Raw genomic sequence first — 17460 nt, forward strand, 5'->3', positions numbered from 1 at the left:
GTGACTGCAAGTTGACTTTCAGAACCACTTTTCCCACGTATTCAGGGGCTGGAGAAATTAGTCAGTGGTTAGGCGCTGGCTTGCAAAGCCTGATAGCCCAGGCTTGATTCCCCAGTACCCATGTAAAACCAGATGCACAAAGTAGCACATGCATGTAGAGTCATTTGCAATGGCAAAAAACCTTGGCATGCCTGTATACTATCTGTCTCTTTCCCTCCCTTCTCCTTTTCTGTTTCTCTCTCAAATAAATAAATGTTTTTTTAAAAAAAATAATGAAAGCTACATATTCAGGGTCCAGTTTTATGAGACATACAAGTGATATTTTAATCTATTGCTTGATTTTTGTAACTCAATTGGTTGATTATGGACAGGGAAGGAAAGGCCTGCCCTCTTATAGTCCCCAAAACCCTAACAACTGAAAACAATCACCATGATTAGATCACTGTACACTCCAAGGACAAGAGTCCTCACCTGCTTTCTCTGTCCTACCACCTGCAGCCTGATCCTGATAGTGTGTGACGCAGTGCTGTGCCCAGGGTCACGTGAGGCCATCATGTCACTCCCCTCTAGGGAGTGCCATCACCGAGCTGGGCAGCAACCTGATGGTGGGTGTCTAGGAATGCTTTCAGAGTTTTAAAGTCATAAACTATGGCACCCAAATAACCCAGGAAAGTGGGAAATGCTCAACTTTTCATTTCTGAGACTGTTCAGAGGAGAACAAGAGACCCTTGGGCATGGTATGGACCAGTGGATCCATCTCTTTCCTCTTAACAGCAAGGTACTTTACCTGATGAAATCGTGCTGGAAGCCTCAATAGATGGAGGCTGAGGAGATGGCTCAGTGGTTACCACATTAGCATGAGGCCCTAAGCTCAGATATGTAGCATGCATATAAAATGTCAGACTTAGCGGTTAAGGCTCTTGCCTGCAAAGCCAGGGACCAAGGTTCAATTCCACTGAACCCACTTATGCCAGATGCACAAGGTGGCACATGCATCTGGAATTCATTTTCAGCAGCTGGAGGCCCCGGTGTGCCCATCCTCTCTCTCTCTCTCCATTTTTCAAATAAATAAATAATTTTTTTAAATTAAGATGCCGGGCACGATGGTGATGCATGCCTGTAATTCCAGTGCTGGGGTGGCAGAGGCAGGGAGTCCCACGGTTCACTGATAAGCCAATCATGCCAAATTACATTCACACCACACATACATACACATGTAAAAAAAATGTCTTGAAGGTTGGAGATTGCTCAATGGTTAAAGACAGTTGCTTATAAAGCCTGCTGGCCCATGTTCAATTCCCTACCACGCACATAAAGCCAGATGCAAAAAGAAGTGCTTGCATGTGACATTTATTTACAGGGACAAGATACTCAGGAATGCACACTTACACACACTCATGTGCACGTGCACACACATACATGCACACAAATAAATTAATAAAAGTAAAGTCTCGAGCTGGACATAGTGGCGCACGCCTTTAATCCCAGCACTTGGGAGGCAGGGGTAGGAGGATCGCCATGAGTTTGAGGCCACCTTGGGACTACATAGTGAATTCCAGGCCAGCCTAGGCTAGAATGAGACCCTATCTCCAAAAACAAACGAACGAAAAAAAAAATAAAGTTTCAATAAGTGAAAAGTTGCTTCAAGTGACCATGAACCATGTAGAGCCTGGAGCCCATCTATCTATCCATCCATCTATCCATCCACCCATCCATCTATCCATCCATCCATCTATCCATCCACCCATCCATCCATCCATCCATCCATCCACCCACCCAGTCCACTTCTACCTCCCTGGAAGCCCTAAAGATACGGAGTCCAGAGCTGCAGCAGACCACTCCTTCACAACAGGAGGCAGGAAACCAGCACATATATTCACATTTGAGAACGTCAGGATGCTGAGATCAAACTCTGCTTCCTCCCCCAGTTCCACTGTGGAGAAGCAGAGGAAAGCAAGTACAGGTGACCTGTTTCAACAACAAGGACAGTCAGTGAATAACCCCGTGTCTAAGGAAGATTAATATCTGCACCCAGGAAGGCATCTGATCACTGCCCCGGGCAGAGCTGCGACTACCAGAAGAGGGTCCACTCCAGCCAAGGGTGCTCGGAGGGAGACAAGCTGCAGCTAGACACCGCCTCCATTCTCTCTCACACCCAGGAGAGCGAGTCAGGAGATCAGCAATGATCCTGTGACCTAACCTGGCCTTGGCATTCCTCGGTTCTGGCTAATAAGATACGAGACTCATGGTATGAGAATGCTAAGCCTCTGTCCATCTTTCTTGGGCTTCCCACCCATACCTCAGGTATCAGTATAGCCAGGTCTCTGGGAATCCAATGTGGGCCAGAGACCAAGCCACAGGAGCAGTTCTTGAGAAGGGCTGCGTGGGGCTGGACCACACTGAAAGGTCCAGAAACTGGACTTGGGAGAGGCAACCTATCCAAGGAACAGACCATCTGGTGTGGAGTCAGCATTTTTAAGTGACAAGTGCAGAGGCTGAGCCAGTATGGCTGGGGGCACAGTGTGGTATACCAAAGGGCACACGGGGTTAAGCCCTTTCCCTCATTTGCTGTGAGCCCTCTCCAGGTTAGTTTAGTTTCTCTCCACTTCGTTTCCTCTCATTTGTAAAGCTGAGAAAATAGATCTCTTAAAGTAAAGATACACACAATAGACACGGGAGTGTTTGAAACTATCATGTTCTGTTCCTCTTTCCTTTTCAACTCTTCCTCTGTAAGAATGACATGCCCAGGGCTGTTTGAATGACTTCAAAAGAAAATATATCTCAGACTGGAGAGATTGCCTAGCAGTTAAGGTGTTTGCCTGCAAAGCCAAAGGACCCAGGTCCCATTCCCAGTACTCACATAAGCCAGATGCACAAGGGGGCGTATGTGTCTGGAGTTTGTTTACAGAAGTTGCAGGCCCTGGAGAATCCATTCCTCCTCCCCTGAGCCTATCTCCCTCTCAAGTAAATAAAAATAAAATATTTAAGAAAGAAAAGAGCTGGGTGTGGCAGCACACGCCTTTAATCCCAGCACTTGGGAAACAGAGGTAAGAGGATTGCTGTGAGTTCAAGTCCACCCTGAGAATATAGAGTAAATTCCAAGTTAGCCTGGGCTAGAGTGAGAACCTACCTCAAAAAAAAAAAAAAAAAAGAAAGAAAGAAAGAAAGAAAATATAACATACTATTTCAAGAAGCTCTTCCTATTCTGAGAAGAGAGAACCAGGCTTAACACAGCAAGGGGAAAGCTGGGAAAACCAATGCACAGACCTCCACACAACCATTGAGCATAAAACAGACCTTACATAAACAGAGATACTCATATTTGTAGAGAAAGAGACTGAATGTGGTGAGGTCAAACCTTTTCATTTAATATATGAGTATAATGCTATTGCAATAAGGATTTCCATTATGTTTTGTGTGCTTTTCTTAGATCTTGATAAATTGAACCCATGTAAGCCAGATGCACAAGGTGGTGCATGCACCTGGAATGCATTTACAGTGGCTGAAGGCCCTGGTATGCCCATTCTCTTTCTTTATATTCCTCCCTCCCCCCACCCTCTCTCTGTCTCATAAAAAATAAAAGGAAAACAATGAAAGAGTTCTTTTATTACAGGGGAATGAGAAGAGCTTCCTAAGTAACTCTGAAACATAACGAATACTGGCAAAAACTCATTTCTGTGTGATTTTTTTTACTGTATTTTTTTTTATGAGAGAGAATTGGCACATCAGGGCCTCCAGCCACTACAATCAAACTCCAGATGTTTGTTCCACCTTGTATCTATGTGTGACCTTGCGCTCACATCACCTTGTGTGTCTGGCTTATGTGGGATCTGGAGGGTCAAAAATGGGTCCTTAGGCTTTGCAGGCAAGCATCTTAACCTCTATGTCATCTCTCTAGCCCTTTTTTTCTGTAATTGTGTTAGTCACTTCTGTATGATTTTTAAGTCTCTCAAATATTTAAAAAGCAAGAAGTTTTAATGAGAAAAAGTATGCTTCAATATATATTTAAGATAAAATCCATTATGTATAAGCAGATTCTTTAAAGGTAAACCATTCAGAAAGTAGGCAAAATGTGATAATTTGACCTATTGGGTTTATCTCCATGAATGGGCTTTCCTAACAGGCAGACAACCTCTTACATGTCTGTCTCCAAGGCTCAGAGGACATGGTCAGTGCTGATCACACAAAGGGTAATCGCTGTGTCCCCGGCCAGCCACTGCTCCCATGAGTACTGGCCCAGCAGAGCACATGATCTCTCCTATCTCGGCCTCCCAAATACTGGGGTAAGGTGACGGTCACCACACTTAGCTCAGCATTATTTTGAATAAAAAAGAGAGCCTGGCATGGTGGCATATGCTTTTAATCCCAGCACTTGGGAGTCAGAGGTAGGAGGATCACTGTGAGTTCAAGGCCACCCTGAGATTACACAGTGAGTTCCAGATCAGCCTGGGCTAGAGACCCTAACTCAAAAATCCGAAATAGATCAATAACTAAGAAAGTCTCATCAGCGCCCAGCTTTGCTTTCTGGCTGTGGACACAGTATGACCAGCCTCCAGGCTCCTCCTGCCAGGCCCTCCCAGTCACAATGGACTGTGTCCCTCAAACAGTGAGCCAAAATAAATGACCCTTCTTCCCCTAAATTGTTTCTGAGGAGTTTTTTTGGTAAAGTATTTTATCATAGTAAGTATCACTCATATCAAGGATTGGAGTTGTTGTTGTGATAAACATGACCATGTGATTTAACAGGCCTTTGGAACCGGTTTGCAAAGGGAATGTGGAAGCGTTTGGAACAATGGACTCGAGAATGCATAAGCAGAGCTTAATGGACCATTCTGGTGGACACTCCAGAAATGCACACAGTGAACTTGGCTCGTGATATTTCAGAGAGAAACAAGAGCTCTATCAGGAACAGGGTGAGAGGCCCTTCGTGCTATATTCGCACAAAGAATGTAGCTGCACCCTGCAGATGTCCTTGAGTGAGCTGAATTCCAAAGAAATAGACTAACTTGTTTGGAGGAAATCTACAGGTGGGATAGCATTCTGGCTGTATCATGGCTGCTGCTTCCTGCTCTTATTCAGGTCCACAGCAAGAGACAGAAAGAGAAAGAGAGAGGCAGAAAACAACAAATGGGATAGGAAGGTGAAAAATGTGCCACTTGGTAGGGAAAGAAGGGAGTTTATAACTGTAAACCAACAAGCTGAGAACACAAATTCATTTGAAAAAAAAGAGCCTCAGCTGAGAAGGGTTCCCTGCTTAAGAACACACACCTAGGAAAGTAGGAAAGTGCCTCCTCAGATTTGGCCCCCAGGTGTCACAGCTGTGACGGAAGGGGACGGACTACACCAAAGTGACAGTAGCCTTGGCAGCACGGTGCACACGGTGCTGGCTTAGCAGGCATGCAGAGAGTAAGAGTTACAGGGAGCTTGCATGGGGATTGCAGAAAGCCGCCGAGGTCACGCAGTGTGCGGCAGGGTCAGTTCAGCTCCCAGCAAGGAGGTCCTGACATGCAATCGCATAAAGCTGAGGAAGTTAAGCCCAAGTTACAGTTGATACCCCAAAATGGTGGAGATGCCAGGGCTGAAGGATATCTGCCAAGAAACACTGAGTGCATAGAGTGGAGCCAGCCTGAGGCAGAGGCGCTCTGTGCTGCTGGCAGCAGAGCCGGAAGGCAGGGCTACCCAAGCCCTTCGGAGCTCGGCCAAACCCACCATGAGCACCAGAGGCTGTACTGTGGAGCGACAGGATCTGGAGTTTGCCTGCTGGACTTAGGTTTTTCTTTGCTCCAATATTTTCTTGCTACATTCCTTTGCCTTGCATATTTTATTCTAAAAAATTGTATATCGGATATAACTTGTTTCTGACTTTCAAGATTCACAGTTAAGACACTGCCTTGAGTCTCAGAAGAGACTGAGTTTTTGAACAGTGTTTGGGACTGTGAAAGAGTATTTACTTATTTTCAAGCAGAGAAAAGGACACACATAGAATGAACACCCCAGGACCTCTTGCCACTGCAAACAGACTCCAGATGTATGCACCACTTTGTGTATCTGGCTTTCCATGAGTACTAGGGAATTGAACCTGGGCTGGCAGGTTTTGTAAGCAAGTGCCTTTAACCACTTAGCTATTTCTACAGCCCCAACTGTAAAGACTTTAATTTTTAAATATTTTTATTTATTTTCAAACAGAAAGAGACAGAGTAAGAGAGAGAATGGGCATACAAGGGCCTTTTGCTGCTGCAAACAAACTCCAGATGCATGCACATCTGGCTTTAAATGGATACTGGAAAATTGAACCCAGGGACATCAGGCTTTGGAAGGAAGTAACTTAACTGCTAACCCAACTCTTCAGTCCCCAGAGGGTTTTTGTTGTTGTTGTTTTGTTACTTTTTGTTTTTAAAGATTTTTTAATTAGGTATTTGAGATAGAAAGGCGCAGATAGAGAGAAGAGGTGTGCTGCCAGGGTCTCTAGCCACTGCAAATGAACTCCAGATACATGTTCCACCTTGTACATCTGGTTGTCATGGATCCTTTGGCTTTGCAGGCAAGCATCTTAATCTCTCCAGCTCTACCCCCGAGACTTTTAAAAAAGTACTTTTACTGAGGCTGGAGACATGTCTCAGTGGTTAAGGCACTTGACTGAAAAGCCTAGCAACCTGAGTCTGATTCCCCAGTCCTCACCTAAAGCCAGGTGCACATGTGGTGCACGCATCTGGAGTTTATTTGCAGCAGCTAAAGGCCCTGGTATGTCCATATTTTCTCTCTCTCTTTCTCCCTCTTTCTCTTTCTCTCTGCTTATAAATTAATTAATACTATTTTTACTTACTTATTTGCAAGGAGAGATATCCCATTCCTGGTACCATAGATTCATGGCCATCTCATAATCAAAAATGCATTCCTTCCAGCTGCAAAAGTCTAGGTAGTCTTAGGGCTGGGGAGATGACTCAGTGGCTGAAGGGGTTTGCTTGCAAAGCTTGCTAGCCTAGGTTCAGTTCCCCAGGACCCACATAATAAATTCCTTGGTTTGAATGTGAAATATCCCCCACAGGTTTATGTGTTATTATTAGAACAAAAATGCCAAACCAGAAGCAGCCCAAGGAAGGAAAGGGATTATTTTCCACTTACAGTTTCAAGAAGTCTATAATGTCAAGGAAACATGGCAGAAGCAGACAGCTGGCGTCATGCATCAGCAGGGAAGAGGCAGAGTAGAGAGAAAGAACAGCAACTGGGGCTGCGTTGTGACTCCTCAAGGCCTGCCCCCAGTTACACACTTCTCCCAGCAAGGCTCCGCCTCCTGAAGGTTACCCAACCTTCCCAAACAGTGTCACCAGCTAGGGATTGAGTATTCTAACACATGTTACCTTCAAACCACCACACAGTGCAATTTCGTAATTCTCAGACTTAACAAATAATTCCAGTAATATGAGTATAATTAATGCTACTGAATTACATAGTTGAAATGGTTAAACATGGCAAATATTTTAAGTATAACTTTGTAATTTTAGAAGACCTGTATCTTGGGGTTGGAGAGATGGCTAAGCAGTTAAAGGTACTTGCTTACAAAGCCTGATAGCCTGGGTTTTGTTCCCCAGTACCCACGTAAAGACAAACACACAAAGTAGCACATTGTCTAGAATTAATTTGTAGCAGCAGGAGGCCTTGTTATGCCCATTCCCCTCCCCTCTTTCTCTCCCCTTTCTCTCTCAAATAAGTAAATATTTTAAAAAATTAATATACACATTCAAAAAGACCTGTATCACTAAACTAATATTTCCATATGGCCAATGAATGCCATGAAACTATGCATGAAAGGTTAATTTAAAGAACTGGACAAACCAGCAAAGTCTAAGAAACTATTAATTGTTAAGTTTTGAAAATCAAATGAAATTAACCATAATTATCTTTAAAAAGTAATTGGAAGTGTCTAAAGTCCTCAGGAGAGGGTGAGATTTGGTGGAGTTAGGTGTAGTGAGCAGGTCTCTAAGGAGAAATCAGCTTGCTGTGGGTCAGTTCCTCAATTTCGCGCTCCGCATTTTGTGTGCAGGGCTAGCTTTGTACACAGCCCCTGCTGGCCCGCTGCAATTCTGGTAGAAGTGCTGTGGGAGGAGTCCTCTAGGATTGCCGAGGGCCTCAGCTCACCTCTCAGGTTGGCATCGCCACCGGCCACCAGGCAAACAGTCCTCTCAGTTGCCTGCGCCAACCTTCCAGAAAGATAGAAAGAGCCCAGCTTGTTCCAGATAAAAGCCAAGTGTGCCCGTTGCCTTACAGAGTAAAACCCACTATAGACAGCTGAACGCCACAAATAAGCATGCACCTTCCCACACCATCGGACACTCTAGAAGTGTCCTGTTGGGCCAAAAGTCTGTCGGTCAACCCTACACTTAACGAGAGGAGCCTTTCTAAACAAGACTGGTTTTAAGACATAACTGGACACTGGGGATGTAGCTCAGCTGGCAGTGCTTGCCTAGCATGCACAAATCCCTGGGTTCAATCCCCAGCAACTCCCAACAGAAGCAGAACCAAGGAGCCGGGCGTGGTGGCACACACCTTTAATCCCCGCACTCGGAAGGCAGAGCTAGGGGAATCACGGTGAGTTCAAGGCCACCCTGAGAATACAGAGTAAATTCCAAGTCAGCCTAGGCTAGAGTGAGACCCTATCTTGAAAAAACAAAAACAAAGAACAAAACAACAAAGAAGAACCAAGGTGTCCCTGCTGCGGCTGTGCTCCCCTTCCACACGTATCAGGCAGCTCATCTCCACTCACAGAAGACCTCCTACAAGGGAAGCACGCGCCAGTGGCTGCAGCCCTCCCAAACATACTGTGTGGGAGGAACCACTGCCAAAACAATCCCAAAGCATTGTTGTTTATACTGCCTCTTAGGACCCGCATAACCAAATTCTACTCAGAAACTCCGCGGGCACCCATGGGAGTTACGACTTCCTGCACGAGGTGCTGAGGTGGATAGATGCAAAGACAGGCAAGGCAGGCCAGAGCCTTTCAGACCCTCGAAGCTGGTCTGGGGAGTGCTCAATGTGCAGTAACCATGTGAAAGGCTGTGCACAGTGGTACACACCTGTCATCAACACCAGGAACACGGAGACAGGAGGGCCCCTGGGGGATCACTGGTCAGCTAGTCCAGCCTAACTGGAGAGTGTCAGGCCAATGAGAGACCTGGTCCCAAGGTGAATGACCTTCCTGAGCATAGCACCCTAGCTTGTCCTTTGGCCTCCACATGCCCATGCACTCATAACACAAACACACATACAATTATGTTGTTTTTTTTTCAACAAGCTCAAAGTCTATAGGCTCCTTAAGCCAGCACCCAATAGGAAAATCAGAAACCTTGACAGCAAAACAGAAAATATTTTAAATGACTAGTGACAAGAACATCATCAAAGAACATGAAAACAGCATAACTAGCCAAGCATGCATTTTTCCCAATATACACAATGGCTTCAGGTAACTACATTACCTGATGGGAGAGAGAAAAAGCAAGACTGTCACAGAGGAGGAGGCAATATCTTCCTATTCCAAACACTGAAAGTGGTGTTCAGAGTGGTCTGAATTTACTATTCCAGACATGTGAGGGTGCAGTTCACACATGAGAGTGCAGTTCAGACATGTGAGAGTATAGTGTTCACACATGAGATGTGGTGCACACACATGAGGTTGCAGTTAGGACATGTGAGAGTGGAGTGAGTGTTCACACATGAGACATGGTGCAGACATGAGGGTGCAGTTCAGATAGTGAGAGTGGATTGTACACACATGAGACGTGGTGCAGACACGAGGGTGCAGTTCAGACATGTGAGAGTGGATTGTTCACACATGAGACGTGGTGCAGACACGAGGGTGCAGTTCAGACATGTGAGAGTGGAGTGTACACACATGAGACGTGGTGCAGACACGAGGGTGCAGTTCAGACATGTGAGAGTGGATTGTTCACACATGAGACGTGGTGCAGACACACAAGTGTGTAGTTCAGACATGTGAGAGTGGATTGTTCACACATGAGACGTGGTGCAGACACGAGGGTGCAGTTCAGACATGTGAGAGTGGAGTGTACACACATGAGACGTGGTGCAGACACGAGGGTGCAGTTCAGACATGTGAGAGTGGATTGTTCACACATGAGACGTGGTGCAGACACGAGGGTGCAGTTCAGACATGTGAGAGTGGATTGTTCACACATGAGACGTGGTGCAGACATGAGGGTGCAGTCCATACATGTGAGAGTGGATTGTTCACACATAAGACGTGGTGCAGACACGAGGGTGCAGTTCAGACATGTGAGAGTGGAGTGTTCACACATGAGACGTGGTGCAGACACGAGGGTGCAGTTCAGACATGTGAGAGTGGATTGTTCACACATGAGATGTGGTGCAGACACACAAGTGTGTAGTTCAGACATGTGAGAGTGGACAGTGCACAAATGAGATGTGGTGCAGACACAGGGTGCAGTTCAGACATGTGAGAGAGAAGTGTTCACACATGAGATGTGGTGCACACACATGATGGTGCCATTCAGAATGGTCTGGATACTCACTGTTCTTCTTGTACATCAGAATTTCAAAGGAGTTCATCTCATAGTTCTCAAAGGTTTGGCGCACCTTTTCAATGGTGTCTTTATCAGTCAGCTCCCCATACATAAAACTGAAAATCAACCAAAAAGCTCAAGTTAGCAAATCAACAAGCACATGTTAAACATCTGTTCTGTTCTACACTCAGCACGTGCTATGGAAATCCTGTCAAACTGGTGAGCTCTGGGTTCAGTGAGAGACTCTGACTCAAAGAATAAGTTGGGAAGCACTTGAGAAAGGTGCCCAGCGTTGACCTCTGACCTCCACACACAGACATGTATATGCATGCACACACATATGAACATGCATATATACCCAACACACATGCAAATAATGATCACACAAAAAGAATCCATCCCTGCTCACTAAAAACTAAGAGTCTATGAGAGACATGCAAAGAGATTCAGACCCAACGCTGTAATGATATCATGATGCTACAGCGGACTGAGCAGGGACCACGCCAGTCCATCATGAGCTGTGAGAATCATGAAGGAAACCATTCCAAGCACATGTGAGCACAGTGGTGATGCAGAGGAGGGTGAGGGCAGAACCTGGAAGTGAACAGGTCTGTGTGACTGTACTGCAGACCCCAGGGACATGTAATCAGAGTCACGAAGAAGTGAGAAGCCAGATGACAGGATGTCCAAGCCACAGGAGGCACGTCAAGCTCTTATTCTGTAGGCAAGTAGACTTGGATGGGTTTAAGGCAAAGGAGAAACAAAATCGGATTTCACTTAATTAAAACACACACAACTCTGGGAGACTTCCAACAAAGATGGCTATGTGAATTTGAACCACAGATTATTTTTTCTTCTTTTAACTCCTAACAAAGTAAACCAAAATGAGAGAAAGAGAAGACCACAAAAATCCACCAGCCCAGTAAGAAAAGGATGCAATGCGTTGCTGTAAACATTAGGCAGAACTGAGGAAAGAGGCAGTCCTGCCCCTTGTGCCACTTTCTCCTGGCCCACCCCTCCAACGAAGAAAAACAGCCTTGGTTTTAAAAGGTTGAGAGAATAAAATCCTGTATGACTCTTTTGTGAATATGTCTTTAGTAATACATCTCCCTGCTTCCCAAATTTGGAGAAAAGTAGCCTCAGGGAGCAAAAATGCAACATGTAACAAAGCTAGAGAAAACCTCGGGCAGTCAGAGCTCTGCACAGAAAGGCTGGCGCTGAGCAGAGGACAGGACACTGCCGGACTCTCCCGTGTCCACACTCTGGCCTAAAGACAAAGCCTTATCTCCTAGGAGCACATTACACCCCAGTGAAGTAGGATGAACCGGGGCCTGGGACACCAGCAAGATGCTTGAGGAGAAAGGCCATCTCTGGACGGCCTGGAAAGTCAGCTTCTCTCACAGAGGCCACTTGTGGTCCTCAGGCCATTAGGCAACAACTAGGAATGAGCTGTGATCACTCCTCCAGCCCTGGCAGTGCAGACTCAGTGCTGTGGGCTCCTAAGTCTACCCTTGCCAGCTTCCAAAAGTGTTCTCGCTAAATAGTCTAGCTTTTTCTTGACTCACAGGATCATAGAATTTTAGAGTTACAAAGAACCTCAGGGGCTGAGCACAATTCCTGATCTAAAAACCAAACCTCCAAAGCAAGCACTGTGCTTGGCTTGATACCAAACCAGCCTTGGGTTTTCTACAGGCTTCTAAACTCTGGCACTCTCTAAGATGAGAACTCTTGCTGTTGATTTTACGAATTTCACGTAGCTTTTGCTACTTTATGGCCCTTTCAGACCACTGGGAGATGTGACAGTCTGTGTCTGTCCTTCTGTAGAGTGCCACATTGGGACTGCACTATCTATATGCCAGGAACACAAAACTGAGCTCAGTAATATCTCTACAAAGAAGAACAGATTGAAACCAAATTAGCCCTGCCTGGGAACAAGACGGTTTCTGCACACTCCCTTCAGGAGCTGCTTCTCCACATGAGCAGCCTCCACTTGGGCAACGCCGTGTTAGATGTGGCCTCAGCTCCGTCACGAGGTAATAACGCTGAGGTCACGCTGGGAGCCCTGCGTCGCTGAGTCTTCACAGACACGAATGCCAAGTGATACGCTGCTCTCACTGGGCTCATGCGCCCCTTCAAACCCCAGTTTACAGGCAGGTGAGCACACCTGTGCCTGGACAGTAGACAGCAAATTAAAGGGGCTCCTGGACTATCAGGAATATGATGGGCACAGAGGGGAGGGACACATTCAGATAATTGAATCAGTTGTTTAAAATTGGTTTAACAGCCAGGCATGGTGGCACACACCTTTAATCCCAGCACTCACGAGGCAGAGGGAGGAGGACTGCCATGAGTTCGAGGCCACCCTGAGAATATATAGTGAATTGCAGGTCAGCCTGAGCTAGAGTGAGACCCTACCTCAAAAACAATCAAAATACAAAAAGGTGTAACAGAAAAGTTAGCAGAGCAGGGGAGATGACTCAATCAGTAAATTGCTTGCCACATGAGCATGTGAGCCCCAGCACCCATGTAAAATGTCAGGCATGGAGGTACACACTTATACACCCAGTACTGGGGGGCACAGAGGTAGGAGGGTTCCTGGGACCTGCTGTCTTGCTTATCTAGCCAAATCTGCAAGCTTCAGGAGTAGTGAGAAACCCTGTCTCAAAAAATAGGGCTGGAGAGATGGCTTAGCGGTTAAGCGCTTGCCTGTGAAGCCTAAGGACCCCGGTTTGAGGCTCGGTTCCCCAGGTCCCACGTTAGCCAGATGCACAAGGGGGCGCACGCGTCTGGAGTTCGTTTGCAGAGGCTGGAAGCCCTGGCGCGCCCATTCTCTCTCTCTCCCTCTATCTGTCCTTCTCTCTGTGTCTGTCACTCTCAAATAAATAAATAAATAAAAATAATTTAAAAAAAATAAAAAAAATAAAGTAGGTAGATTGAGGAAAACACTTGAACTTAACCTCTGACCTCCCCATGCACACACATGCACCTATAAACACATACATGTTCACACACATACAAAGCCAGGCATGCTAGCGCATGCCTTTAATCTCAGCACTTCAGAGGCAGAGGTAGGAGGATCATCATGAGTTGAAGGTCAGCCTGAAACTCATAGTGAATTCCAGGTCAGCCTGAGCTGGATGAGACCCTACCTCAAATAACAAAAGAAGAAAGAAAGAAAGAAAGAAAGAAAGAAAGAGAGAGAGAGAGAGAGAGAGAGAGAGAGAGAAAGAAAGAAAGAGAGAAAGAGAGAGAGAGAGAGAGAGAGAGAGAGAGAGAGAGAGAGAAGGAGAGAGAGAAAGAAAGAAAGAAAGAAAGAAAGAAAGAAAGAAAGAAAGAAAGAAAGAAAGAAAGAAAGAAAGAAAGAAAGGGAAAAGTTGGTAAAATATTTTATCTGATTTGCTAACAGTGATTACAGCAGTCTGGGAGAATAAAAGTAATGAAACATTGTTCTTACCACACTATAAAGTGATACTAAGGCTGGAGAGATGGCTTAGTGGTTAAGGCACTTGCCAGCAGAGCCAAAGGATCCAGGTTCCATTTCCCAGGACCCACCTAAGCCAAATGCACAAGGTGTCACATGCATCTGGAGTTTGTTTGCAGTGACTAAAGGCCCATTCTTTCTCTATCTGACTCTCTCTCTCTTTCTCTCTCTCTCATATATAACTAAATAAAATAAAATAAAATAAAATAAAAATGACACTAATGTTTGTGATCTGTCAGTTGTGAGTATGTAGAACAGAAGAAGATGGAGAGGGACAGACAGACTGATGCTTAAGCAGAGAGGAACACACAGCATGAGAGAATCCTATTGTATTAAGAGTTGTGAGCTCTGGCACTAAGGCATCTCTATCACACCTTCCAAGGCTCAGGGTCCACTTTGGAAGAGGTGACAGGAAGAATGTAAGAGCCAAAGGAAGGGTAGGACTCCTTACAATGCACTCTTCCAGACATAAAATGGCCTGGATATCCATGACCTCACAGTGCCTGACACTACCTTTACAAGACCATCATAATAGGAGGAAAAGATGATGACATCAAAATGAAAGAGAGACTGATTGAGAGAGGGAGGTGGTATGATGGAGAGTGGAGTCTCAAAAGGGAAAGTGGGGGGAGGGTATGATCCTGGTTTATTGTCTATAATTATGGAAGTTGTCAATAATAAAAAAAATTAAAACAGAATGATGAATAAATATGAGATGTGTTTTTTCAAAGAGAAAAAAGAGTCATGAGCTCTAAAGCTCTGAGTATTTGTCAATCTCAACAACCCAAAATTTAAGAAAATTAAAATACTTTCTGAACAGTTAATACTTTTGTCAAAATAAAGCAACTTGTCTGATTTAATATATGAAAAAGTTGCTCTGGAAATGGAAGGCCAGGCTCAGTCAGACAGGCTTCCCACGCCTCACAGATGAGTTTATTCCTTGATTTGACAGATTAGGAAAAGTGATTCCACCTCATGCAGATGCCACAGAAGAAGGGCTGAGAAGGCACGTCGGGCAGGATCCAGGCTACGTGCCCAGCTCAACCTCGAGGATGCTTAGAACGAGTTCCTCTCATGCCAGGCCCCAGGGTGCGGCAGTAACCACGCAAACGCACACCGTGCTGCCTGCACAATTTGCAAGGAGATCACAGAAAGATATAGCTGCACCAAGGAGGAGGCAGCAAAACACGAGCTCACTTGTTCTGAAGTAAAGTATTTGAGCCAAAGAAACACTCCATGTCCTTTTCTCCAGCCTTACAGCTACTCTTTTGTAAACTGTTCAAAATTTTTTAAAGCTTCATCATCAAAAGTTATTATTTTTTCTTCATACAGTTTTGTTTAAGCTTTTCACATTAAATTCAATCTAAACCCTTATCAACACTTGAGTTCAGATTTTCTGAGTTTCCTTAGCTGTGCCCATCCCACGAACTGTAGATGTGCCAGCTACAAGGAGCATGCTTCACAACATTGACCCCCAGATCCCTGCACATGCACAAGCTGGAGAAGACAAAATCCCCAAAGACCCCGGAAGGAGACCCAAGGCAATCCCAAAGTGAGTAAGCAAGCCACTTTCTGTTTCTTTCTTTTTTTTTTATTGACAACTTCCATGATTGTAACAATATTCCCTCCCTCCCCCCACCCCCCTTTGAAAGTCCACTTTCTGTTTCTTAAGAATGCCCTGTCGGCCGCTTGCTGGCCGAACCTGCAAAGTAAGTACCTGCAGGCACTGCTCTTCTGCATAACTTCCGCCCTGTGGTAGCCAGACAGCTTGCAGAACCCATCATTGCTGTACACAATGGGCCAGTCCACTATCTGGGCATTCCCCAACACAAAATTTGTATCTGAAAAAGAAGAGAAAAAAAAAAAAAGACACATGGGATAAGACATCATTTGAGATTCAGTAAGGATATAATCAACCAATCCAAACATTTGTACTTATCTCCAAAACATTGTCTCTTGTTCAAGAATTAGGCCCCAGACCAAAAGAACCACACTTCGGGATTGAATGTTCCAAACTTCTGAGTTCAAATGCTAACCAAGGTCACTGCTGTTTGATAGAAAAGAAGCATGATTAGCCACCAACCAGGAATCCCACAGAAATTCAGTGAGTTCCTATGAGACATAGTCAAGTACTAATTTTAATTTCCACTCAAAGTATTCCCAATAATACAGAGCAAGAGAAATGCCAGAAGTCATTTCTCCTGGGCTTACATGTTAGCCTTGTCAGTGTTTTGGCCAAGAGACATCAAATGGCTTTATTGATCCTGACTACTTTCTGACCAGTCCACAGGAAGAGGGAGGCAGTGGGCCCTGCCTCACAGGGCACATAGTAGAAAAGCCACCATCCACCCTCATGGAATAAACCAAAAAAACATCTGGACTTAAATGCAATCATCATCATAGCCTGGCTCCTTCCACTCCACAAAATATTCACCTCCATCTAACCTCCTCAAAAAAAAAGAAATGGGTAGAAGGATCGCTATAAGTTCAAGGCCAACCTGAGACTACTTAGTGAATTCCAGGTCATCCTGAGATAGAGTGAGACCCTACCTCAAAAAAACAAGAAAGAAAGAGAAAGAGAGAGAGGGAGGGAGGAAAGGAGGGAGGGAGGGAGAGAGGAAGGGAGAGAGGGATGGAGCTAGAGAGATGGTTTAGCCATTAAGGCACTTGCCTGCAAAGCCTAAGAACCCATGTTCAATTCTCCAGATCCCATATAAGCCAGACTCACAAAGGTGAGGCAAGTATAAGGTTGCACATGCCCACTAGGTGGCACAAGCATCTGCAATTATATTTCAGTGGCTGAGGCCCTGGCGGACCAATTCTCTCTTTCTTTCTCTCTCCCTCTATCACTCTCTAAAATTAAAAAAATTAAAAAATTTAAAAAATAAAATAAAGAAATGCATGCAAGCCTTTCCTTTTCATAAGCTGGAGAGTGTTTGTTGCTCATGGTTCTTATCTAACTAGCAGTTTAATTTTGTTCTACACCAGCATTTATAATTTATTTACACTAGAAGTCACCATCTTCTCCTGTGTGCATGGGGTCACACTCTCCATAGGTGAGTTGCTCTCTTAACTTACAGGTTAGTAAAAATGGTTACAATTCACACAAACCACTGAAGGTGAGACTGCTTTACTACTTGTGAAGGAAGCAAGGACTGAGAGGAGCCAAGGCTGTGGGAAGCCAAGACCATGCAGAGAAGGATGAGGGAGCGCCCCTTCCTTGGGGACAGCTTGGTCTATTTCAAAGGAACAAATTACAACTTTCAAGAAATGAAGGCATAAGCCTACAAGCTCAAGCCTACTGTGAAAGTAGAATAAGGATAGTATAGACGTGCACATGGGAAGCAGCCAAGAAAGCTCTCCAAATGCCAGAACTGCACAGGAGACCCACAGGAGCACCAGGGCAGGCTGGCTCAGAGAACAGAGCCGTCGGAAGAAAGCAAG

General features: G+C 45.1%; 1 protein-coding gene across 2 annotated transcripts in view; it reads right to left on the minus strand.

Moving 5' to 3' along the window:
• Positions 1 to 17460, minus strand: part of Kcnh1 (potassium voltage-gated channel subfamily H member 1) — a 375946-nt gene that overhangs the window by 324539 nt on the left and 33947 nt on the right. For both annotated transcript variants that reach the window (XM_045141565.1, XM_045141564.1), the window contains exons 2-3: positions 15734 to 15857; positions 10545 to 10651 (exon numbers count right to left, since the gene is read on the minus strand). In XM_045141565.1, coding sequence (XP_044997500.1) covers positions 10545 to 10651; positions 15734 to 15857 — 231 coding nt within the window. The remainder of the gene's footprint in view (positions 1 to 10544; positions 10652 to 15733; positions 15858 to 17460) is intronic.

The sequence above is a fragment of the Jaculus jaculus genome, chromosome 1, assembly GCF_020740685.1.
Source record: "Jaculus jaculus isolate mJacJac1 chromosome 1, mJacJac1.mat.Y.cur, whole genome shotgun sequence".
In the NCBI taxonomy this organism is placed as follows: domain Eukaryota; kingdom Metazoa; phylum Chordata; class Mammalia; order Rodentia; family Dipodidae; genus Jaculus; species Jaculus jaculus.